The sequence below is a fragment of the Geotrypetes seraphini genome, chromosome 1 (genome assembly GCF_902459505.1).
Source record: "Geotrypetes seraphini chromosome 1, aGeoSer1.1, whole genome shotgun sequence".
Classification (NCBI taxonomy): Eukaryota; Metazoa; Chordata; class Amphibia; order Gymnophiona; family Dermophiidae; genus Geotrypetes; species Geotrypetes seraphini.
Genome location: NC_047084.1, coordinates 502,746,949 through 502,770,818, shown reverse-complemented (window position 1 = coordinate 502,770,818; position 23,870 = coordinate 502,746,949). Strand labels below are relative to the sequence as shown.

At 43.7% G+C, this 23,870-nt stretch overlaps 1 protein-coding gene across 3 annotated transcripts in view; it reads right to left on the bottom strand.

Moving 5' to 3' along the window:
• The window catches only part of TUT7 (terminal uridylyl transferase 7), a 317,026-nt gene that overhangs the window by 22,178 nt on the left and 270,978 nt on the right, over positions 1 to 23,870 (bottom strand). For 2 of the 3 annotated variants that reach the window (XM_033927693.1, XM_033927688.1), the window contains exons 25-26: positions 19,799 to 19,914; positions 9,793 to 10,115 (exon numbers count right to left, since the gene is read on the bottom strand). In XM_033927693.1, the coding sequence (XP_033783584.1) occupies positions 9,793 to 10,115; positions 19,799 to 19,914 (439 nt within the window). Of the gene's footprint in view, positions 1 to 9,792; positions 10,116 to 19,798; positions 19,915 to 20,468; positions 20,521 to 23,870 lie in introns of those variants that run through there. The other variant, XM_033927701.1, reaches the window with a different exon arrangement.

The window sequence follows — 23,870 nt, the reverse complement described above, 5'->3', positions numbered from 1 at the left end:
AGGAATAAGTGGTGGATTTCCCCAAGCCATCTAAATAATAGCCTATGGACTTCTCTTTTTAGAAATTATCCAAACCTTTTATAAACTTCGCTTAGCTGATTTAAACATATTCTCCAGCAATGAATTCCAGAGTTTAATTACATATTGTGTGAAGAAATATTTTCTCCAGTTTGTTTTAAATCTACTACTTAGTAGCTTCAGCACTCCGCTATATATTTTTTGAGATATGGCAACCAGAATTGCACACAGTATTCGAAGTGCAGCCGTACCATAGAGTGATACAAGGGCATTATAACATTTTCATCTTTGTTTTCCATTCCTTTCCTGATTATTCCTAACTTTCTATTTGCTTTCATAGCCACCATTGCACATTTAGCTGAGGGTTTCAACGTATCCTCAACAATGACACTTAGATCCTTTTCCTGGATAGTGACTCCTAACTTAGAACCCAGTATCACGCAGCTATAGATTCTCTATTCCACATGCATCACTTTGCATTTGCTCAAATTAAATGTCATCTGCCATTTTGATGCCTGGTCTCACAAGGTCTTCTTGCAATTTTTCACAATCCTCTTGCGATTTAACAACTTTGAACAATTTTGTGTCATCAGCAAATTTAATTATCTCACTAGTTATTCCCATCTCTAGATCATTGCCAAATATGTTAAAAAGCAGAGGTCCCCTACTATTTAACCACAAACACAAAGGGACCAAAATAATCCAAACTCCACTACCCTTAGTGCACATCCTATTCTCAAGAAAAGAGATTTTACTTTTTACTCTTTCACAATTACAAAATTTTAACCTCTTCTTGGCTCAACAGCGCAACGGAGGATTAAATGTTAATAAAGCCACTATTTTACAACAAGTTGGAATCTTTTAAAGGGGGAGAAAAAGCCTCAGACTTGTACCTGCTGCTAATTTTTTAAGCATTATAAGAACATAAGAAATGCCTGCACCGGATCAGACCTGGGGGTCCATCCAGTCCGGTGATCCGCACAAGCGGAGGCTCAGCCAGGCGTACCCTGGTGCATACATTAGTCACTCGTATCCCTCAATGTGTCCTGCAAGAAGATGTGTGTCCAATTTTCCCTTAAATCCTAAAATGGTAGTTTCCTCCACCATCTCTTTCGGGAGAGAGTGCCAGGCATTCACCACTCGCTGTGTGAAGCAGAACTTTCTGACATTTGTCCTGGCTGTGTCCCCTCTCAGCTTCAGGCCATGACCTCTGGTCCGAGTCTGGGTCACATTCGCCAATGTGAATAACGCTGTTTCTTGCTCTTCATCCTTTCCCTCTGCTGGTGAGTGAGCTTGCTAAATTTTGTCGATTCCTTTTAGCAATTTAAAAGTCTCTATCAGATCCCCTCTCAGTCTTCTCTTCTCAAGGGTGAATAATCCCAGTTTCTGAGGCGATCTTTGTAGCTCAAGTTCTCCATACCTTTTACTAGCTTCGTCGCTCGCCTCTGCACCCTCTCCAGCAGTGTTATATCCTTCTTCAGGTATGGAGACCAGTGTTGGACACAGTATTCCAAGTGTGGTCTGACCATTGCTCTATAAAGCAGCATTCAGGCTACAGTTAGAGCTACATCATCGGCACAAAACCCTCCACCTCCAAGCATTCCTACTATTTTTTAAATATTTATTTATTTTTAAATATATTTATTCACTTCAAATATCTCTTATAAATGATTAAACTTAAGAATCACTCAATTAATCATCTACACGCACTGGGAGCCAAACTCATAAACACCAAAAGAACAGCTGTGTCGGGTGCAACTATAAAATCGCTTCCCGCTAATGTACTCGGGCTGCGTACGGGTGTGTGCCAGCATGAAATGTTATATTGATAATACTAATATCCTAAGCACTTATCTTTCACAGCGCTATGCTGGATCAAGCAAACGATCTTCCACACCCTTTCCGCGTGACTGTCGTACACTCTGCTATTCTGTGGCAAGTCTGCTCAGCCAAAGCCAACGATGGCCAGCCAATGTTTTGCTAAGCTGCATCAGGGCTTCCTGAGCTGCACTGAAAAATAAGCAGACCCACTCTCAAATGTTAAGAATGAAGATCCACAACTGTTTAAAATCTCCTGTCTCAAGAACAGGCAATAAATACTCACTTCGGCACTTAATCTCTGTGCTCACTGGCATTGCTAACATGGCTACCTTCAGATCAGATCTTGAATGCACCGGCGTCTGACATAATAAATAAGTGTGACAGCATTAGAGGGAGAGATCAGTAAAATTGGTCACACATTAGTGATAAATAGCATGAAATGAACACAAAGCAGAATACCTAAGAATGGCAAAGGATGATAGGAGTTAATTCGCTGCAAGCTCTGTTCTAGACTAAATAAAGTTGATTTAAGTTATACACTCTGAAACACCCTCCCTCCTGGAGTAGGCAAGGGAGAGAAGTGATTGGTTTGCTCTGGAGGAGGCGTCTGGCTGATGTCAGACGCCGGTGCATTCAAGATCTGATCTGAAGGTAGCCATGTTTGCAATGCCTGTGAGCGCTTCTGGTGCCCCTTGTCTGTTCCCATAAGCTACCACAGTGGCATTGTTGGAAAATACTCTTACCACTTTTCTTGTCAGGAAAGTCTCCAATGCTTTCAGCACCAAATGAATGGCTCAGTGCCAGACAATTTATGGACCACCTGATTTCCAATGAGGTTCACTTGACCTGGAGCAGGCGACCACAGCAGTGGGCCACCCAGCTGCTCATGCTGGCATCAGTTATGTATTTCATCCATGAAGTGATTCAGAGAGGCATGCCCTTTGATAAGGCATTCTCCTGGAGCCACTAACGGAAGCTGTGTCATGCCTCCCATGACCAGAGGAGCTGCATCTGTAGAGAATGCCTTTGCAGGGACCACCTGGAGAGGAGGGAATCGTGGAGTGGATACATATGCACTCTTGCCCAGGGAATAACTTCCAGAGAGCCCACCATTGAGCCCAGCACCTAAAAGAAATGTTAGGCGGTGGGGCTCAGTAATGCCAAGATCTTAGAGATCTGTTTTCTGAACTTCTGTTTGCATGGCTTGGGAAGACAGACCTTTCGCTGTGTCAAAGCGGACTTCTAAGCACTGAGTTGGCTGTAGTTGACTCTTCCTGAAGTTGGCTATTCAACCGAGTCCCTGCTGCACTCCGTTCTCGTCTTCCTATTTTGAGAGAGCTCTGAACAGCCAATTATCCAATTACCTGTAAGCCCATCCAATGAAGGTAAGCTACTACCACCACCATTATCTTAGTGAAGGTGTGCGGGGCCTTAGCTGATCTGAAAGAGAGCACCACAAATTGGAAATGCCTCTGGAAAACATGGAATCTCAGATATTTTCTGTGATCTGGAAAAACAGGAATGTGAAGATATGCCTCCGGTAAATCCAAGGAGGCTAGGAACTCCCCCGGGGCCACTGCTTCAATGACTGAGCGGACCGTCTCCATACAGATGTGTGGAACTCTTAGAGCCTCGTTTATGGACTTTAGTTCCAGGGTAGGCCTATAAATCTTCTGTGCCTTGTTTGCGCACTATGAAGTATATGGAGTATCTGTCAGAGGCTGATTTCAAGAGCTGTTGTACTATTGCTTAGACCCTGGCCTCCTTTTCTCGCTGTCCAGCTGAAGTTGAGAAACAGATCTGGAGAGGGTGAGAGAACTCAATTTTGTGCCCCTCCCAAATACAGAACCCAGCAGTCTGATGAAATCTTTTCCCATTCTCTCCAGAAAGCTGACAGTCTCCTGCCAATGCGAGGAGGCGTGGCAGTCAACCTGGCGTCATTGCTGCTTTTTGGTGGCTTAGCCGCCGTGAGGGTGGTTGGTGTCTCTAGTTGCCAAATCTTCTTCTGGACCCTTGGAAGGGTCTCTGAGAAGAGTAACTGGAAGAGAACTGTCAGGATCTCCAAGAGGAATGAAAATTACCTCTGCCACCCCCAGTGGAACGTCAAACTCTGCTGTCTGGTAGAGATTTGGGATGGTGATTTGCCACATTGGCCATATTAGCCATAAGGTTGTCCAAGCCTTTGCCAAAAAGCATCTGACCTATAAAGGGTAATCTGCTTAAAGTAGCCTTGGAGGCTGAATTACCCACCCACTGTCTAATCAAAAACATTTTGCAGACAGAAACAGTGTAAGCTGATACCTTGCTCATGACTCCGATAATGCCATAAAGAGCATCAGCTAAATAATCAACTCCTTCCATAATTAAGTGGGGTCAGATGTCCTCCAGTCTTGAAGAACTATGCCACAACCTTGTATGACAGGCCTGTGCCACGAAGGAGGCAGCTGCTGCCGCTTTGATACCCAGATTTAGTGCTTCAAACTGTCTTTTAAGGACCATGTCCACCTTGCAATCCTGTGCGTCCTTCAGCATCACCTCTCCCTCTGACCAAGAACTCAGAACCTAGAAATGCACGCAACATTTCGGGGGGAGATAATCCATAGCGGGCTCCCTGATACTCAGAGGGTTGTTACACAGGGGCCCCACAGCCTGCATTCAAGCATCTGATAAATCAACAGGTGAGCAAACTCCCAGGGGAATGGACCCCAAGCTCCCGATGGACCACAAAGCAGACTGGCTCCACAGGTACTCCAAGAGATTGGCCTGCAAGCAGCAGCCCGCCCTCGTGGGTCTGCATCCTTTCCCTGGTAGAATAAGCCTAAGAAGAGAACCTCTGAGCACCGAAGCCACACAGAAACAAACAAACTGATGGACAAAAATACATGAAAATAATATAAAGAAAGCAGAGTACATCAGAACACACTTTCTCAGTTCATTTGCAAAAGGAAAAACTGAAGAGGGAGCTATTCTCCACTGGTGAAGGGGGGAGTTGAGAAATTTGAGCAATACCTTTCTGCAAAGTTCACGACTATGGGAGGACAACAGCTTCAGTACAGAATCCTATGTCTTTGCAACATAATCAGCATTGATAAAGGAAATGGAGAAAATATCAGGCGTTATAAAATGAAATGGATATTAAAAGTACCAAACTTGTCACAGAAATACAAAAGTATCACCTACAACTTATTGGTGACACATATCTTTATATCAAGGTGGACTAACACAGCAACCACAATTTTCAGCTAAATTTTAAAAGAAACTTCTCTTTTGTGCCTTATAAAAATCTTTGTGATGTAAAAAAGGTACACAGATTTTTGAATACAATGACAAAACACATCTGCAACCTAAAGATCATGCAGTAGTTTAAAAAAAAAAATCATGCTTCTAGTGTAAACACTACATAAATGCACAATTTTCAAGTAAAGAAATTATTTTTAAATTACACTGCCATGAGTTCAACAACACTATACTCTTTTTCTACACCCGACACAAAAATAATAGTTTACTTTAAAAAGGTAATTTTAGGTCTCCACTCCCCCTATCTAATTGGAGAAAAGCCTTTCAACTTTGGTTACTGATGCACGAATGGCCACCAGGTGACTGCTCACAATATTATTTCAGTGATATGAATTCAAAAGAATGCAACTGAAGGAGAGCAAAACTTGGTTCTAGCATCAGGTCAGCCCAAGGGATCTGACATCCTAGGCCAGTGTTTCTCAATACATGGTACGTGGCACTTGCCGCCGCTGAGGATATTGTCTGCCCATCCACCGAAGCTGCCTCAGGGGATCCCCCTTCTTCCTGCCCTCCATCTCATATTGAAGCTGCTGCTGGGTATCTCTCCTTCCTGCCCTCTACCCTCCTGTCGAAGCTCCTGCCGGGGATCCCTCCTTCCTGCCCTCTACTCTTTTGTCAAGTTGCTGCCAGGGATCCCTCCTTCCAGCCCTCCACCTTCCTGTTGAAGCTCCTGCCAGGGATCCCACCTTCCTGCCCTCTACCATACTGTCAAGCCGCTGCCCGCCCTCCTCCACTGAAGCTAACCCAGAGAGCTTCCCTCTGATATCAAAGGAAAGCCTTATGGATCAGCGGAGGGTCCCAGTTACCTCCTTCTGCCTTCAGCGGCTCTGGTTGCAGGGACGCACAGGCAGCGGTTCACACGCTGCACATAGCTGACCCAGAAACCTTCTCTCCGATGTCAGAGTTGACGTCAGAGGGAAGGCTTGTGTGCCAGCCATGTGCAGCGTTTAAATTGCTGCCTGCATGATACAGAAGGCAAAAGGCGCGAGTGTGACTTGAGCAAATAAGGGAGAGAGGGGACATGATCTGGGACAAAGGGAGAAAGGAATAGGGGGGGAAGGAGCATGTTGGGACATGGGAGGAGCATGATTTGGGTGGAAGGAAGGGGAACATGAACTCAGGACACAGAAGGAAGGGAGGGGCATGAGGGGGAAGGAGGCACTAACTTGGGACATAGGAGGGAGGGAATAGAAAAGGGAGAACTGTTGGGCATGAGTTTGTGAGTGAGAGAGAAAGATGGTGCATATGGGGAAAGGAAGACACTGGAAAATTGGGGGGTTGGAGGGAGAGAGAGAGAGATGCAAGGGGAATAGAAAGATGAGAGGGAGAAATGTTGGGATATGGTGGTGGAGAGGGAACAGAGGGACAGATTGAAGGGGATGCAAGGGGAAGGAATGTTGGACACAATGATGGAGGGAGAGATGTGGCATTGTGCTGGAGAGAGGTGATAGAAGGAGAAATGGGCATGGGACTGGTGGGCTGTGGTGAAAAATGCTGCACATGATCCAGGGGATATGAGAGAGAGAAATGTTGGATGTGGCAGTAGAAGGGGTGGGAGAAATGCCTGGATCTCTCAAGACAGATGGACAGTAAGAGAGAGAGAGAGAGAGAGAGACAGAGAGAGAGAGAGTGAGAGTGAGAAGGAGACATGATGCCAATAGGGGTGGAGGAGAGAGGAAGAAAAGTTGGATTCATGGAGGGACAAAGAGAGATATTGGTTAGGGAATGGAATGAGGTCTGGAGGAGAGGAAGTGTGTAGGAGGCAGAAAGAAAGAAAGAAATATTGGATGCACAGTAAGAAAGAAGTGCAACCAGAGATTCATGAAATCACCAAATATAGAAAAAATGATTTTATTTTCAATTAGTGATCGAAATGTGTCAGTTTTGAGAATTTATATCTGTTGTCTATATTTTGTACTATATTTGTCTATTTTTCTATAGTTGTTACTGAGTCTTGACATTGCATATTTTAAAGTCATCTGTCTTAACCTCTTTAAAAAAAATAATATAAATGATAATTGACATTTTCAGTGCATTCAGTGTATTTTGTTTTTTAAAATTTTGTGGTTACCATTATGTATTAAGATTACATTGTGTGTATATGAAAAATGGATGGAAGAAATTGCATTATAATTAGTACTATTATTATGGGGGTGGAGTCAGGGGGCGGAGCCTGGGTGGGGATACTCAGTTGATATTTGTTAAACTTAGGGGTACTTGGCTTGAAGAAGTTGAGAAACACTGCCCTAGGCAATCCCTTAACCCAGGGGTAGGGAACTCTGGTTCTCGAGAGCCGTATTCCAGTCGGGCTTTCAGGATTTCCCCAATGAATATGCATGAGATCTATTTGCATGCACTGTTTTCAATGCTTATTCATTGGGGAAATCCTGAAAACCCGACTGGAATACGGCTCTCAAGGACCGGAGCTCCCTACCCCTGCCTTAACCCTTCCTTAGTGCCCCCTGTCTACACCCTCAGAATTCTCCTGCCTCTTCTCCTATACCTCCTCCCCTTCCCTAGAATCTTCTTGCCCTGGGATTGGTAGCATGGAATGTTGCAACTATTTGGGTTTTTGACAGGTACTTGTGACCTGGATGGGCAACTGTGGAAACAGGATACTGTGCTCAATGGACCACTGGTCTGACTCTTATATTCTTTTGTTAATACTCATTTTTCCACCTTAACCCTGGCATCCATCTGTCTCTCCAGTTTTACCTTTGTCTGTCCTTGTTTTGTCCTCTCCTACAGTACCTGTCCTTTCTCAGTCCTCCAGTATCAGCACCTTCTTCCATACCCTGCCCCTTGTTCTACCTGCTTCATCAGCCACAACCCTAGTGCCCTTCTTCCAAGCTCAGCAATAGGCCTTTTCTCCCACTTCCATCTCTTAGCATATGTTCTCTCTCCTATCTCCTAGCTCTCATGTTAACTCAAAATCTCCTTCCACTCCTAATATCACAATTCCTTCTGCCACTTCTACCATCGCCAAAGTGAGCCCCCTTGCTGCCAATACAGGCCCCTGCATTAGCCCCCTAGCCCTCTTATTCCAACCCCAGGATCAGATTCCCACCCTAGCATCTGCTAATCAGCCTCAGCCCTTCCCCCAATCCAGTATTTTTTCATCCTCATGTTCAGCATCTCCCTTCTCGTCATTCTTTGCCCTCAAACATGATTCTGTTTATTTTCTCTCCTTTATGTGCTCTAGCATATCCACTTTTCTTCTCTCCCTGTTTCCCCTCTCCTTAAACCTTGCTGGTTTCCATCATGGCTCTAATTTTAATATGAAAATGTCAGCAGTAAACAGAAAAGTAAGATCCCGAACAGGCTTGAGTTTGTGTTTCTGCTTGTCTCTGTTGGGTTCTGACAACATGGCAACAAGAAATGTGCATCAGAGGTGGTGGAACCTGGCAGAGACATCAAACCACAAAACCTAAGCTTGTGTTAGACCTTACCCTTCTGCTTACTGCTGAGGTTTCCAAGTTAAAATAGGAGCCATGATGGAAACCACAAAGATCTAAGGGGATATGGAGGACTACTACTCCTACTCATTTCTATGCTGCTACTAGATGTACACAGCACTTTATACATGCAGGTATTTGTCCCTAGTAGGCTCACAGTCTAAGTTTTTTTGTACCTGTTTCTCCTAGTTTCCTTCCAGAAAAAACTTTTTCCATCATTAAGGAATGGCTGCAATAACTGCCCCCCACTGTACACAAAATCTTTCACACTTCAATTCTCTATATCAGGGCGTTCAACCAGCAGCCCACCATTGAATTTTATGTGGGCTGAAAGACCATGGAAAGTATACAAAGAAAATGTCATTCACCATAGTTCTGGTAATTTTAAATATTGTACTTTGCAAATATTTTCAGAATTGCAACTCTAGAAGTTTGTGTGGAACTCTAGGAAATTACCCCTTTAACAGCACACCCTTACACTCATAGAGCCACCTTAAAAGGTGAGCTACACAGCAAGAAAGAGATGACTTAGTAAAAGCAGAGCAGGAAGGGTGTGGTCAAGGCAGGATAAAACTAAGCCTAGATCAGTCAAAAGAGACCCAGAGGAGAGAAGTCTTCAACCCTATGTCCTCAGCATAGCTGTAAGATGCAGAACCTCTACTTAGGTAGGTCAAGTTTAGCTTGGAACCTTGTTAAAATTGTGACTTTTAAACTGAGGGCCAAGCCTGGCCAATTGTGCTACCTTTTGGATAGACATAACTGTGACACTGGGATTCCAGGCCAGAGGCAAGTTGTTTAGCTGCTTTTGAAAGACAGATCAGTGCACACTGTGGCCCCGCAGGAGTGGTCAAGGCAGATAACCTTTTGAACATAAAAACTACCATTTGGTATGTTTATCACAGATGGGAGGCAAGAAGGGGAGATTGGATATGCAGGACTGTATAGGAAGGATAAAAGAGGCAGAAAATCCTTTATACTTATGTCTGGGTCCTGTAGTTTTTTTTTTTTTGGAGTGGGGGGGGGGGGGGGGAGAGGGATATGACTACTCAGATTCTTCAAACTATACCCAAACTGTGTTGTCCCTAAAATGGTGCCATCCTAGGCAGCTGCCTAGTCTGTCCAATGCTAGGGCTGGCCTCAACTTGCATGCATCAATATATCCGATATCTAAAATTAGATCCATTTGTTATCAGCTTCCTACCTATGACTCCTTTATACTGAGGGCACTCTTTCTTGATGTGTCCTTCTTTCCCACAGATAAAACAACGTTTTTCCTTGGTATCTCGGTCCTCCTGACGCCTCCATTTCTCAGCCGAGAAGCGGGAAGTCTGGTCCCTGCCTGTTTCCTGCACTGTTCCCTTTCCTGGTCTGAGTTTCTGGTGTGTGTTCAGCTGAACTTTCCCTTCTTTTGCAGACACCTCTTTCTCCACATTTCTGTTCAGGAGTTCTTTGTCTTCATTGCTTCTTTGTATTTTTTTCTCCTGATATCTTTGGTTCATAGCATCCTCGTTATCTCGTCTCCTCCTATGGAATAAAGGCAAATTAAAAAATATAAAACAAAGAAAACCTATGCTAAATGCATTAAGATAATCAACAGACCAAAGTACAATTACTGTGATGTCCCAATTTTTAAATGTCTGTGTTTTCAAAAGTAAAATTCCTAAGTTAGATGTATTAAAGGTCCTTTACAAAATACATGGCTGCATAGGAGCCAGCTGTCTGGGTGCCACTGGGTTCTGAGCACCTCCAATATACTGAGTGACACTGGCACCTGTGCATGGCTCCAAAGCCTCCTAAAGCAGCGGCGGTGGCAGTGCTTCCCCCCCCATGTGCAGCATCTTCCCTCCCCTCTCACCCATCCCTTTGTGCAGCATCTTTCTATCCCTCCCTCCTATCCCCCTGCTGAAGGCCCTGTCGGGGAAGACCACGAAGCAGCCCGTTCAGAGGGCTGCCGGTTGCTGTTGTTTTTGGAGACCTCGGAGGTATGGTACTTCAGTCTCTCGGTGGGAGGATCAGTGAGGTTCTGCTGCACAGATGGGATGGAATGGGAGGGAGGGCTAGAAACATGCTACACAAGGGGATGGGTGAGAGGGGAGGAAAGATGCTGCATATGGGGGGGGGGTGAGAAAGGAAAGAGTAAGAATTGGGGTGGAGAAGAGGAAGGGAGAGATGATTGTTGTACATGAAAAAATAAGACATCCCCGAAAATAAGCCCTAATGCGTTTTTGGACCCAAAATTAATATGACACTGTCTTATTTTGGGGGAAACACAGTATATGTATACATACATATACATGCATATACAGCCATTCACAGGATCCAATGTCACTCAATATTAGAGGTACTCAGAACCCACTGGCACCCAGACAGGTGGATCCTATGCAGCTATATATTTTATAAAGACTGAAACAAACTTGCCACCAACAACACCTGCATTGAGAGATGGTCTCAAATCAAATCTTCCACCAAAGGTAGAGAAAGTAGTGAGAGTGATTCCAATCCTTCTATAAGTAGCGGGACACCGTCTTCAAACCCACTCTGTCCGACTGCTCCCTGCGGCAAACCTGGATGTTCAGGTTATGCACAGCTACCATCCCCTTGCACTGCATCAGGACAGACTACTTCAGTTGCCACCAGTGTGGCAGGGGCAGACTTCAGGCCTTCCAGCAGTGGTTGTGGAGGCTGTTCCCTGAACTCTGGACTAAGTGTGTGTTCCATCTTAGAGGTCTCAGCCGGTCCATCTGACTCCGTGAAGACCTCAATGGGCCTCCTACAGAATCTGTTTTGCTTGGTCCCAACTGTCACGCAAAATGGTGAGCTGAATGGCTTGGTGCTAGGGATGGGTTTCTAGAAGGGCAAGATTAAAATATAGGCAAACTAGGCATGCCTAGGGCTCAAACAGAGGATGTGGTTACAGCTGTTAGTATATCTGGATTTAAAAAGACTTCTATTGAGACCTACATGGGAGAAGTCACTGATTGCCCTGGATTGATAGCATGGAACCTTTCTACTATTTGGGATTCTGCCAAGTACTTGCGACCTGGATTTGCCACTGTTGGAAACAAAGATAACTGGGCTACATGGACCACTGGTCTGACCCAGGATGGCTATTCTTATGTTCTTGCCCTTCCATTTAACCATAAGATAGATATCTAGGAAATGGTAATACAGTGTATTCATCATTTTGGCACCCTCCTCAAAAGTACTGCTGTGGTTAAGTTGGATAATATTAATATATATATATATATATATATATATATATTTTTTTTTTTAAATATCTTTATTCATTTTTAACACTTTCATTAAGTGAATACAAGAAAAATTCATTTTACACTTTATACATCACTTAAAATCCTTACAATATATAAATAGATCAACACATTTTTCCCATCAAAAATTATTATATAGCTATTAATGAAATATATTCATATCCTTCAAAAAGTGAAAATTGCATATTTTTCATCTTTATAAGGAAATAGTAAGCACCTATATAAATATTTAATTATTCAAAACCCAAACCAATCCAACCCACCCCCATCAATCAATAAAAAAAATTCAAAAAATAAATTCAAAGAAAAATCCACCCCCCTCTCCCCCTGGATGTGCATTTGATATATCAACAAATTCAAAACTATAATAATTCTACAAATGACATCAATGGGCCCCATATTAATTTTAAAATTTTTACATTCCCCGACAAATCAGCTGACAGTCGTGTGCCCCCCTGAGCCACCGATCTCCTGCCTGTGCCCCCGAGCCACTATTCCCCCATCCGCCTGAAAAAAAAACAGCAGGAGGGATGCTCAATCCTTCCTGTCCCCAAAGGTGCATGCCCGCTCCCTGAAAAAAACGGCAGGAGGGATGCCTACTCCCTCCTGCCTGCAAATAGCTCCCCAATCCTCCCGAAAAAAAAATAGCAGGAGGTATGCCCACTCCCTCCTACTACCAGAAGGCCACCACCCACTCCTCCTGCCCTGGCCCCAGTACCTCTGACATTTGGAGCAGGAGGTAACGAAAACATTTCCTGCTCTGGCTCCTCCACAAAGACACTGGGCCTTAGGCCCCTTCCCGTGCATCACATGATGCACTGGGAAGGAAGTGTTTTCAGTACCTCCTGCTCCCAACGTCAGAGGTACAGGGGCAGAGGGGCCTCTGGTGGCAGGAGGGAGTAGGCATCCCTCCTGCTGTTTTTTTTTTTCGTGGAGCAGGTGGGCACCATCTGGAGAAAATGCGCAACACACTGCCATGAAGCAGCAACACTTCTAGTGGAGTGGGCCTGAAAGGAAACCAGTGGCAGTTTGCTGCGGGTAACATAAGTCATAAAAATGGTCATATGAATCCTTCAGGCGATCAAGGTCATAGACGCTAGCTGACTATGCCGAGGTGGAGCAGTCAGGACAAAGAAGAGATCAGATATCTTAAAATCAGTAGTCCTTTCCAAAAGCGGAGCAAGACTCTCTTGACATCCAACTTGTGTAAGATCTGATTCTTGCGCTTCGACCTGTGGAATGAAATGAGGCAAACAAACCTCCTGGGTGACATGGAAAGCAGAAACTATCATCGGTAGAAAGGAAGGGGTTAGTATGGAGAACAACTCCGGTGTTTGTAATATGGAGAAAGGGAATCCGCATGAAAGAGCTTGAAGCCCCGAAATACCCCATGCTGAGATAAAGGTGACCAGAAAGACAGTCTGAGTGTCAGACCCAGAAGAGTAGCAGTCTTCTGTGGCTCGAATGGAGCTTCCACAAGGTACCAAGGTAAGATTCCACAAAGGGAAAGGATGACGCAAGGGAGGCCACAAATGATGCAGAAACCCGATCACATCCAGATGAGCAGGAAGCTAACTAGAATCCCTGCATGCCCTGAAGCAAGAAAAGCCTGCTACCGAAACTTTAAGGGAGGCCACTGCTAAACCCTTATCTAAGCCTGCCTGAAGAAAAACCAGAACCACCGAAATGGGAGCCTGCTCAGGCACCACCCTGTCCTTAGCACCCTACGGTTGGGAAGCCTTCCATGCTGAGGCATAAAAAGCCATAGTTTAAGGTTTCTTGGACTTCAAGAGCGTCGAGAGGTCATCCTTTGAAGAACTGCACCTCATCAAGGCTGAGTGCTCAAGATCCATGCCGGAAAACCAAAGCATTGTGGGTATCCATGGCCAATGAACCCTGCCCGAGAGGGTTGCTAGGGAGAGAGAGGTTGAGCTTCCTGTACCGCTGAAGACTGATGAGATCTGCAAACCAGGGAAGACGAGGTCAGTCTGGAGCAACTCGAATCACAAAGCTGGGATGTGTCGACATCCGGCAGATGACCCGACCAACCAGAGGCCACAGAGGAGACACATAAAGGAGCTCGTGAGCTGACTAGGGCTGAACCAAGGCATCCAGCCCTAAGTTTCCGCACTCTGTTCGACGATTGAAAAAGCGCCTGACCCTCAAGTTCTCTACTGACACCATCAAGTCCATTTGGGGCCAACCCCAGCACTGTACGATCAGACAGAAAAGTTATCTGCAAGAGAGACCATTCTTCTGGGTCCAGGACTTGTCAACTGAGGAAGTCTGTTGACTCCTGCCATGTGCGCCGCCAAGAGAGACAGAAGACGTAACTCCACCTAGCAAAACAGCATATGAGCCTCCTGGCCCAAGGGAGCGCTTCTTGTTCCCCCTTGACAAATTATATATGCCACCGCCATGGCGTTGTGTAAGAACACTCGTACCGCTTTTCCTTCCATAGTGTGCTGGAAGCGAGTAACACCAGGTGAATTGCCTGAAGTTCCAAACAACTGATTGACCAACACCACTGACGAGGAGACCACTGCCCTTAAATGGAGCAGTCCCCACGGTGATCACCCCAACCCGACAGGCTGATATCCATCATAAGAGTTAAACACTCTAAGATCCGAAGAAGCTTACCCTGGCGGACAGCCTCTCCCTGAAGCCACCAGCGCAGACTTCTGCATGCTGAGTCTGTCCAGGGAAGCGGCATCTGAAAAGGATGACACTAGAGACCACCAAAAGAGGAGGGACTCCTGTAGAGGGCGAATGTGTGCTCTGGCCTGGGGACCTCCTCCAAGGAGGCTGCCATGAACCCCAGCACTTGCAGATGCCAGGGCGTGGGACCTGGAAGGTTCAAGAGATCTCTGACCTGCTGCTGAAGTTTTGGACTGTGTTGCTCAGGAAGAAATGTACTACACTGCCTGGTGTCAAAGAGAAGGACCAAATACTCCAAGCTCTGAGACGGCATTAACTGGCACTTTTTGAAGTTGATAATTCAACCCAAGCCCTGTAGCAGAGAGACCACTGTCTCCACAGTATGGGCGCAATTGTGTGGAGACGGAGCCCAGATCAACCAGTCATCCAAACCTGGACACCCTGACTGCGGAGAAAAATCACTACAAGTACCATCACCTTGGTGAAAGTAGGGAGCTTTCATGAGTACAAAGGAAAGAGCCTTATACTGGAAATGCTGTTGCAGAACATGGAAACCCAGAAATCTGTGATGCTCTGCAAACATTGGAATATGGAGGAAAGCCCCTGTGAGATCCAAGGATGCCAGAACTCCCTAGGAGAGATGGCAGCAATGACTGTGTGCACAGTTTCCATTCGGAAATAAGGAATCCGCAGGAAGCAAGTGACTGCCATGAGATCCAGAATGGGCCTCTAGTCCTCCGAGTTGTACTTTGGCATGATGAAGTATAAAGAGTATTTGCCAAAGTCCGATTCAGGTTCTAGTGTTCGGATGTCCAAAAGACACTGCAAAGTAGTGCGGCCCTTCGACTCCTTTTCTGGCCGACCTGCTGGTGAGTCCAAAACCAAATCCGGACGCAGGCAAAAAAAATTTATCTTGTGCCCCTCACGAATGATATCCAGCACCCATTTATTCGAGGACATGCGAGTCCACTCCTGGTAAAACTGAGCAAGGCAGCCCTCTGGAGGGCTGTTTAGGAGCAGTAGCTGCTCGGGATCTGGATGTCTGAGGATGGCTGGAATTGGAAATGTTGTCACGGGAACTGTATCCCTGGGAATACCTCTGGGAGGAAGAGCCCAAGGATCTCTGATGAAAATGGTGGGAGGGACAAAAGTACTACTGTCCCCTCCCAAAGTCTGGTGAGACTTATTCACAGGGAGATACTTAGGGTAGCGATCAGCAACATAGCCATGAGGTCATCCAGACCTGTCCCAAAAAGAAGCTGACCCTTGAAAGGAAGCCTACTTAAAGTGGCCTTGGAAGCAGCATCCCCAGCCTAAGGACAGATCCAAAGAAACCGGCATGCAGACACCGCATAAGTGGTGAATGAGATCAGAAAAGGTGTCCACACATAATCTATACCATCTAGCACTAGCTGGGGAGAGACATCCATTTCAATCTTTCATTTGCAATTGTGTGTGACAAGCATGCGTCACAAAGGAGGCTGCTGCCGCCTTGAAGCCTGAAAAGCCACTTCAAAACGTTAAAAAAAAAAAAGAAAATAATATCCACTGTGCGATCCTGCCCTTAAACACTACTCCTCCATAACTAGGGAAGTCCATGCGCCGGGTATCCTACACCACGGTGGAATCCAACTTAGGATGCTCAAAACCACTGAAAAGTAGGAGCCATTGGAGAAAACTTAGACATAGCTTGATAGAGCCAGAAATAGCAGCCTGGGCATCCTATTTTTCTATAACCAGACCAAGAAGGTGTGGATTGGATGGAAAAAATGAGGACAGAACATTAGAACGGTCCATGACTGAACACTGTGACATGTAAAAAGAAGATTCCAATTTTTTGCGCTTTCAGAACCCCAGCAATAAAATGGTGGACAAAGCCATGCTTAAATGGTCCCCGGACGGAGGGGTCTTCATCCAAATCTGTACTCTCAGGGCAACCGTGTTGACTAGTCCCAGCAAGGGTATCAGCCGATCCAAAATAAAAGCAGGGTCAGAAAACAAAAGTGGCATATATCCTTATGGAATAATGCAATCAAGCTCTGCTACAGCTGGATGTGAGGGCTCCTTAAAAGGGACCTCTGTCACTTGTGCTACTGGTTTAGAAGAAACTGACACGCTAGCCGGCTGTGTCCAACAAGCTGGGTCCGAAGAATACACTTTCCAGAGGACCCTGAAACCATCAGCACAATGTGCGGCGGTTTCAGGGTCCTCTGAAAGCAAATAGAATGTTGGGCATGATAAAGAAGGGAATCATGAGTAGATCGGAGAGGGTCATAATGCCATTTTATAGAGCAATGGTCAGACCCCACTTGGAATACTGCGTCTAACATTGGTCTCCCAACCTAAAGAAGGATATAAAACTGCTGGAAAGGGTGCAGAGACGAGCAACGAAACTAGTAAAAGATATGGAGAAACTGGAATACGAGGATCGACTTGAGAGACTGGGATTGTTCTCCCTTGAGAAAAGAAGACTGCGAGGGGATATGATCGAGACATTCAAAATACTGAAAGGAATTGACAAAATAGAGCAGAAAAAATTATTTACATTGTCCAATTTGACACGGACAAGAGGACACGGAATGAAACTAAGGGGGGACAAGTTCAGGACAAATATCAGGATGTTCTGCTTCACGCAGAGAGTGGTTGACACCTAGAATGCTCTCCCAGAGGAGGTTATTGCGGAATCGACCGTCCTAGGATTCAAAAGCAAACTAGATGCACATCTCCTTACGAGAGGCATAGAAGGATATGGGTGACTAAAAATTACGCCAGGTGTACACCTGGCAGGGCCTCTGCGTGTGTGGATCGCCGGACTTGATGGACTGAAGGTCTGATCCGGAGATGGCGCTTCTTATGTTCTTATGAAAAAAAAGTCCAGTGAAAATTCACACCTTGCCAATGCAGGGCCCTGCTGAGGTGCTGCACCAAGCCAAAAGAGCCCCCAGACCTGAAACGCAGGCCTGTGTTTGGCACCAAACTCCAGAACAGACTCTGGGCGAGATATTTTCCAAAATCACAGACCTAGACCAGCTCCCCAGCCCTGGAGGACTTGAAGAAGGTGATGCCCGAAGCTCCCGCCCCCCTTCTCAGTGTGCTATGGCATGCAGTATACAGTCGCTGATCCAATGCCAATCTGGCATAATCAATGCACACATTTGATGGATTAGGGGCTGGGGAGTCTATCCCAAATTATTTTTATTCAAATTGAGGGGTTTTGAGGCAGAAATAAAATTGAAAAAGTGAAATCATGCCTGAAATGGCAAAAATAAACAAAATTCAAAAATAAAAAATAGTGATTTGGGGTTTCAGGAGGTGGGAGACCTGAACCCTACCCTCAGAAACTCTCAAAAATGAGTTTTAGAGAGTTTTACAGACAACCTCTGAAGTTCCCACAGGAAATAATAGAAGTGTATACACAGTGTTTGAAGTGCCTGCCTATCAACTCTTTTCGCTGTAGTTGAAAGGAGGAAAAGGATTTTCTACCTCAGAATAGCTCCCAAAAAACCAGACTTGAAGAGCTTGGGACTGCCAGTCAGACAGACACCGATTGTGACCTCTGCCCTCATGGATCCTCTCCACGCAACTGGGGGTAGGAAATGCAGCCTGTACCCTAAAACACAGAGGAGTTTTACTCGGGACACATACAGCCTACGCTTAAACCCTTGACAAGGTCAGAGGGCAAGTGAGTTTCCAGGGGAATCGACCCAGAGTCCAGGAAAAGTGCTACACAGAAGGCTGGCTCCACAGATCCACCAAAGTTTCTCAGTGAAGCAGCAGTCTGACTCCATGGGACTGCGTCCTTCCCTCCAGCAGAGGACCACTGCAAAGGGGTCTCAAGGCACTCAAGCCACTGAAAAGACAAACTTTAAGCGGAAAAATAAGAAAAATATTCACAGCAAATCCAAAAGACTTCTGCATGAATTGCTTGTAGAAACTGAAACTACAGGGGGCTCTAACTCTCTGAGGTGGGAGGAGCATGTGCTCAGAAACGTGTTTGGATTTCTGTAACTCCCGGATTGTAGGAAGGGATTGAACACCCAGCCTACTGAATCTGGAAGGGACGTAACAGAAGAGGAATTGGTGAACCACCTAAATGAAGTTCAAATGATGGGTGGGGCATGATGATCGTCCTATAAACAGTATGTCAGCCATAGAGCTACCGACTTAGCAGGTTTTTTTTTTTTTAGTTCAATCGTCTTTAATATAGTTGAGGCAATTGTTCACAGCCTGTAAGTCTGGTGATACAGAATAGAAGTCATAACACTGGTAGAGGGAGAGAGGGCTATGAGCTTACCAATCACTATTAGCCACTATAGTTGCCACACCAGAACCTACATTTGGTACATTTACAATTATACTAGTTTTGGGGATAGAAATCAGAACTGTAGACAGTGATGCCTCTGTAAGCCACTATGGTTTAAGGAATTTCAATGCTGATATTTGATATATCAATGTAAACTATACATGTTATTAAAATTGTGAAAATGAGATTTGCTATTCCTTTATTTAAAGTTCTGGTGGCAAATTAGCTATTTCTAATTCACTAGAAGAGAAAAATGCCTGGTTTTATCATACATGCATTATAAATAGAGTTACTATGACAAAAAGAAAAATATTTTTTTAAAAGGAAAGCAGCAAAACTATTTCTGCAAGAAAAAAATTTAAAAATATGATGTGACAAACTGGAATATAGTTGGAAAAATGCAATGTGATATTCTAAACATGCAATGGTTTTCCAGTAAGTTCCAGAATTAAAAATATGAAATGTGCATAATTTAGAGGGGGGTTCCAATGAAATAGGAGCTAGGCCTATTTTACAGGTTGCACAGAGGACATACCAACAGTTCGGGAACTCTGATTTTAAAATCAGTTTACTGGCAAAATTTCTCTTAATTTTGCAAACACTAATTTAGTCCAGCTCTTCAAGATAGCCTCTGCTGGATGAGCACAAAGGCTGCTGTTGATAGGTTAGTAGATCTTCCCTTTGAGTAACTAAAGAACAATAATAAAGGCTCTCTATCAAGAGAAAGAATTAAAAGGAGTTAAATGATGTATACTGCATATTTTGTTTTTAAATTAAGCAATACCCAAAGATGACTGTAATTCTGAAAAGTGGATCAGCCCTCCTTTCATTCAACTTTTTACATGTGGGATTCAGTGTGGGAACCTGTCATCTAGTATTACTGTAGGCTTGAATTCTTGGCAAGCAGTAACTTTACAGGAAGGGTCTTATCATCACAGAATTACAGCTTAGAATGCAGGAAACTTAAAATTTCTTACTTTCTCCGCATTGGACACTCTTTCATGAAGTGCCCGATTTTGCCACAAATTCTGCAACATCGGTCATTGGGTGCTAGTTCTCCCTCTGTTAAAACATCCGGATCAAAAAAGTATTCCTAAAAAGTAATTGTAAGGCACCAGAAAATTATTAATCTGTAGAAACTGTTACATTTCTTAAAACTTCACACACTTTGATTTTGAGATTTCAGGTCTATTGAATTCTATCTTCTGAAACAATTTAACCACAATTTATTAAACTAGATACCATATTTTAGTTATCAATTTTTTAGTATTTCACTTCTGGATCAGACTGAGAAGCAAAAAAACAAAAAACCTAAAATAAAACCCTACACATGCAAGAATAAACTGAAATGTAACTTAGATCATTAAATTAAAATAAGAAAAAAAAAAATCTCTTCATGTACTACATAAATTACTTCAAATTTTATTTTAAGATTTGAAAATGGGATTGCATATAAAGTCTATAAGGCCAATTATTTTGTGTTAGATTTATATCTTCAGCAGTATAGAGCAGCTCAACCTGAAACATTACAGAATCCTCTAGAGGCACCATTTAGAAGAGAACATCTTACTAATCAAACGAGCCCAGCCATTATAAAAGCTACACCTATGAATTGATAAGTTAGATAAGCTGGCAAACATTTCTTACCAAGAAAAAAGGACTGAGGTATTCAAGCTGTACAGATCATCAATTTAATAATCTACCACAAGAAAAGACAGCAATAAAAGAAAGAGGCAAAAACAATTAGTTTGTACAATAATAATCAAAAAACATATTGTACAATAGCTGCTAGAGGCTTACATCTGTAGAACAGTTCATGAAAATATTATTCATTAAAAAACAAATCCAACAACTGGTATCTGTGTAGTAATACTAAATACCATACCCGTTTCTCTAAAACAACCCCAGTGGCTCAGATGGTGAAAGCTATGTAACTACTATGTAGAAAGACCCAAGGTTGATGCCTGGGTTTGGACCTATGCTCTACAGGTTAGCCTAAGCTGAGAAGGTAACAGCATCTCAGGTGGCATGAGATCATTCCCTGGGAGTAATGCCTAAATGTTTAAAGTCAGGACCCAGGTCTGTAAGTTTCTAAAGGGAAACAACTACAAAATCATCTCCAGAAAAGACATCTGCTTGATGGATTTACTGAGGTTCTTTTCTCCACTGAGCAGATGCCTTTTCTGCATGTTTAACCAATATGAAGGGAATGATTTTCTAGTTGTTTTCTTGGTTCTCTCCCCACTCTATGTATATATTCAGGTTTTATAAAATTAGGATTTACTATCCTGCTCAATTGGTAAAACCTTTTAGGTGGCTTACAACACTAATGAGAACCAGCCGTGCTACAGAGTGAGAAGAGAAAGCAAGAGGACAGGAGTTTCTGGAGAGTGTTGGAAATCAAGAGGAGTTTTCCATCTTTGCCACTGTGTTCACAGACTCTGTCCCCTCACCCGGTATATCAGCCAGTTGTGCCTATGCACGTGGCTGTTGCAGCGTGCCCGAAGGACGTGTGACCTAAGGGGAATGCCCCTTTAAAGCATTTCAAAGTACTTCAAAGGATGATGTTCCCTTTTTTATTGGTGACTAAAGATCCTATGGACAAACATCTGACTGGCACTGCTCAAACAGTGAGTACTTTATCACCCTCTCTCTCTTCAGATGGATTATTTCTAAGTCCTGACACTACAGACCCTCCATCCCTGTCTGCAGATGTAAATATTCAGGTGGAGTCTGTAACTAATGGGTTGCAGGACAAGCCTGAAATAGTGTAAAATCCCATTGTAGTTTCTCAAGGGATTGATAACTTTGCTAAATTACAACCAGTCATTTTTGATATGGTTGAGATGGTTTCTACACATCTCAGGGAGATAGATCCTTAAAAGATATTTGGCTTTTATGTAAACTAAAACTAAACTAAACTAAACCTTAGGTTTGTATACCGCACCATCTCCACAAGCGTAGAGCTCGGCACGGTTTACAGGGTTAGGTTGAAAAGGAGCTACAATGAAGGGTTATAAGAAAAGAGTTAGGAAGATAAAGAGGGACAGGGTACCAAAGAGCGGGAGGTGTTAGATTTTTGAAAAGAGCCAAGTTTTCAGGTGTTTGCGGAAGGATTGGAGGGAGCTTGAAATTCTGAGCGGGGATGTGAAGTTGTTCCAGAGTTCTGTGGTTCTAAAGGGGAGAGATGTTCCTAGTTTTCCTACGCGTGATATACCTTTTGCAGAGGGGAATGATAGTTTCAGTTTTTGGGAGGATCTAGTGGAATTAGGGTTAGAGGAGTTCCAGAAGAGTGGTATAATGGGAGGGAGGATGCCATGTAAGCCTTGAAAGCTAAAAAGGCACATTTAAAGAGGACTCTGGAGTGAACTGGGAGCCAGTGAAGTTTGGGAGTGGGGAGACGTGGTCGAACTTGCCTTTAGCGAAAATAAGCTTGGCCGCAGCGTTCTGGATTAGCTGAAGTCTATGGAATTTTTTTTTTAGTTAGGCTTAAATAGATGGAGTTGCAATAATCCAGTCTAGAGAGGAAGGTGGATTGAACAAGGATGACAAAGTGAGAATGATGAAAGTACAATCTCACTTTCCTCAGCATATGAAGACTAAAGAAGCATTTTTTTACCAAGAAGTTGAGGTGGTCATTGAAGGAGAGAGAGGAGTCTATGATGATGCCAAGGACTTTGCTTGAAAACTCAAGCTGAAGAGTGGAGCCGGAAGATAATGGGATGGAGGTGGGTAAATGACTTAATATTGGGCCGAGCCAAAGTAGTTTTGTTTTGGACTCGTTCAATTTCATTAGTACAGAATGTGCCCAGGATTGAAGGTTCATTATACATGCGGATATGTTCTCAGCGAGGTTAGTGAGGTTCGAGTCGGTCTCAAGGAGGATGAGGATATCATCAGCATAGGTGTAGGGAGTTTCCAGGGGGGATAGATGAAGGAGTTTCAAAGAGGACATGTAAATATTAAAAAGGATAGGAGAGAGGGGTGAGCCTTGCAGGACTCCACATATCGGCTTCCAGGGAGGGGATGAAGTACCGTTTATATTAACGGTGTAGGAGCGTAAGCGTAGGAATTTCGAGAACCAGTCTAGGATCAAGCTATGGATTGGTTTGGTATTGGTTCTAGATTTATACAAATGATTCAAACCTTGTATAGCTCCCCCTTTGCCAGATTATATATTAATAATACTTTTTCAGAACGCTTTCGTCTGGAGAAGGGAGTTAGACAGGGATGTCCATTATCTCCTATGCTGTTTGATATTGTTTTGGAACCCTTGTTATTGGCTATTCAACAGGCAGAGGAGATTCATGGTATTCCTTATGCAGGTCGGGAATACCTGCTTATGCAGATGATATTTTGCTTCATTTGAGGAATCCTGAAACAACCATTCCACATTTTCTTAATATGATTGATAGATTTGGGAAATTTTCAGGATATAAGATAAACTGGAGTAAATCAGAGGTTCTTCCTTTAAATGTCTATTGTTCCAAAGGATTATTTGATATATTCCCTTTCCTAAGGAAGGAAGAGGGCATAAAATATTTAGGTATTTGGATTCAGAAAACGTTGGAAGAAACGATAAAAGTAAATGAAAAATCCTTATTGCTTAAGGTAACTGAAATGTGTGAGCAATTGAACCCATTACATTTGTCTTGGTGGGGGACAGTTCAAACAGTAAAATGATGATTTTGCCTGTGGTTTGCTATCAAATGGGTATGATACCTGTTTATTTTCAGGGGTCCTTTTATAACAAACTAAATAGTATTCTTACAAAATTTATTTGGCTGGGAAAAAATGCAAGAATTGTTTTAGTATTTTTGCAAAAACCAATTGTGGAGGGTGGGGTAAATTTTCCTAACTTTTATAGGTATCATCAGGCCTATATAATGCGCCAGGAATGTACTGGATCCTCCCCGAGCTCATGGAACATCATCCAGATTGGCTATATCTAGAATGGAAAATTATGTCTCCCATGAGATTATCTCATGTATTAAGTATCAGTATACCTAGATATGCTAAATACAACATAATAATATTGGACACATGGAA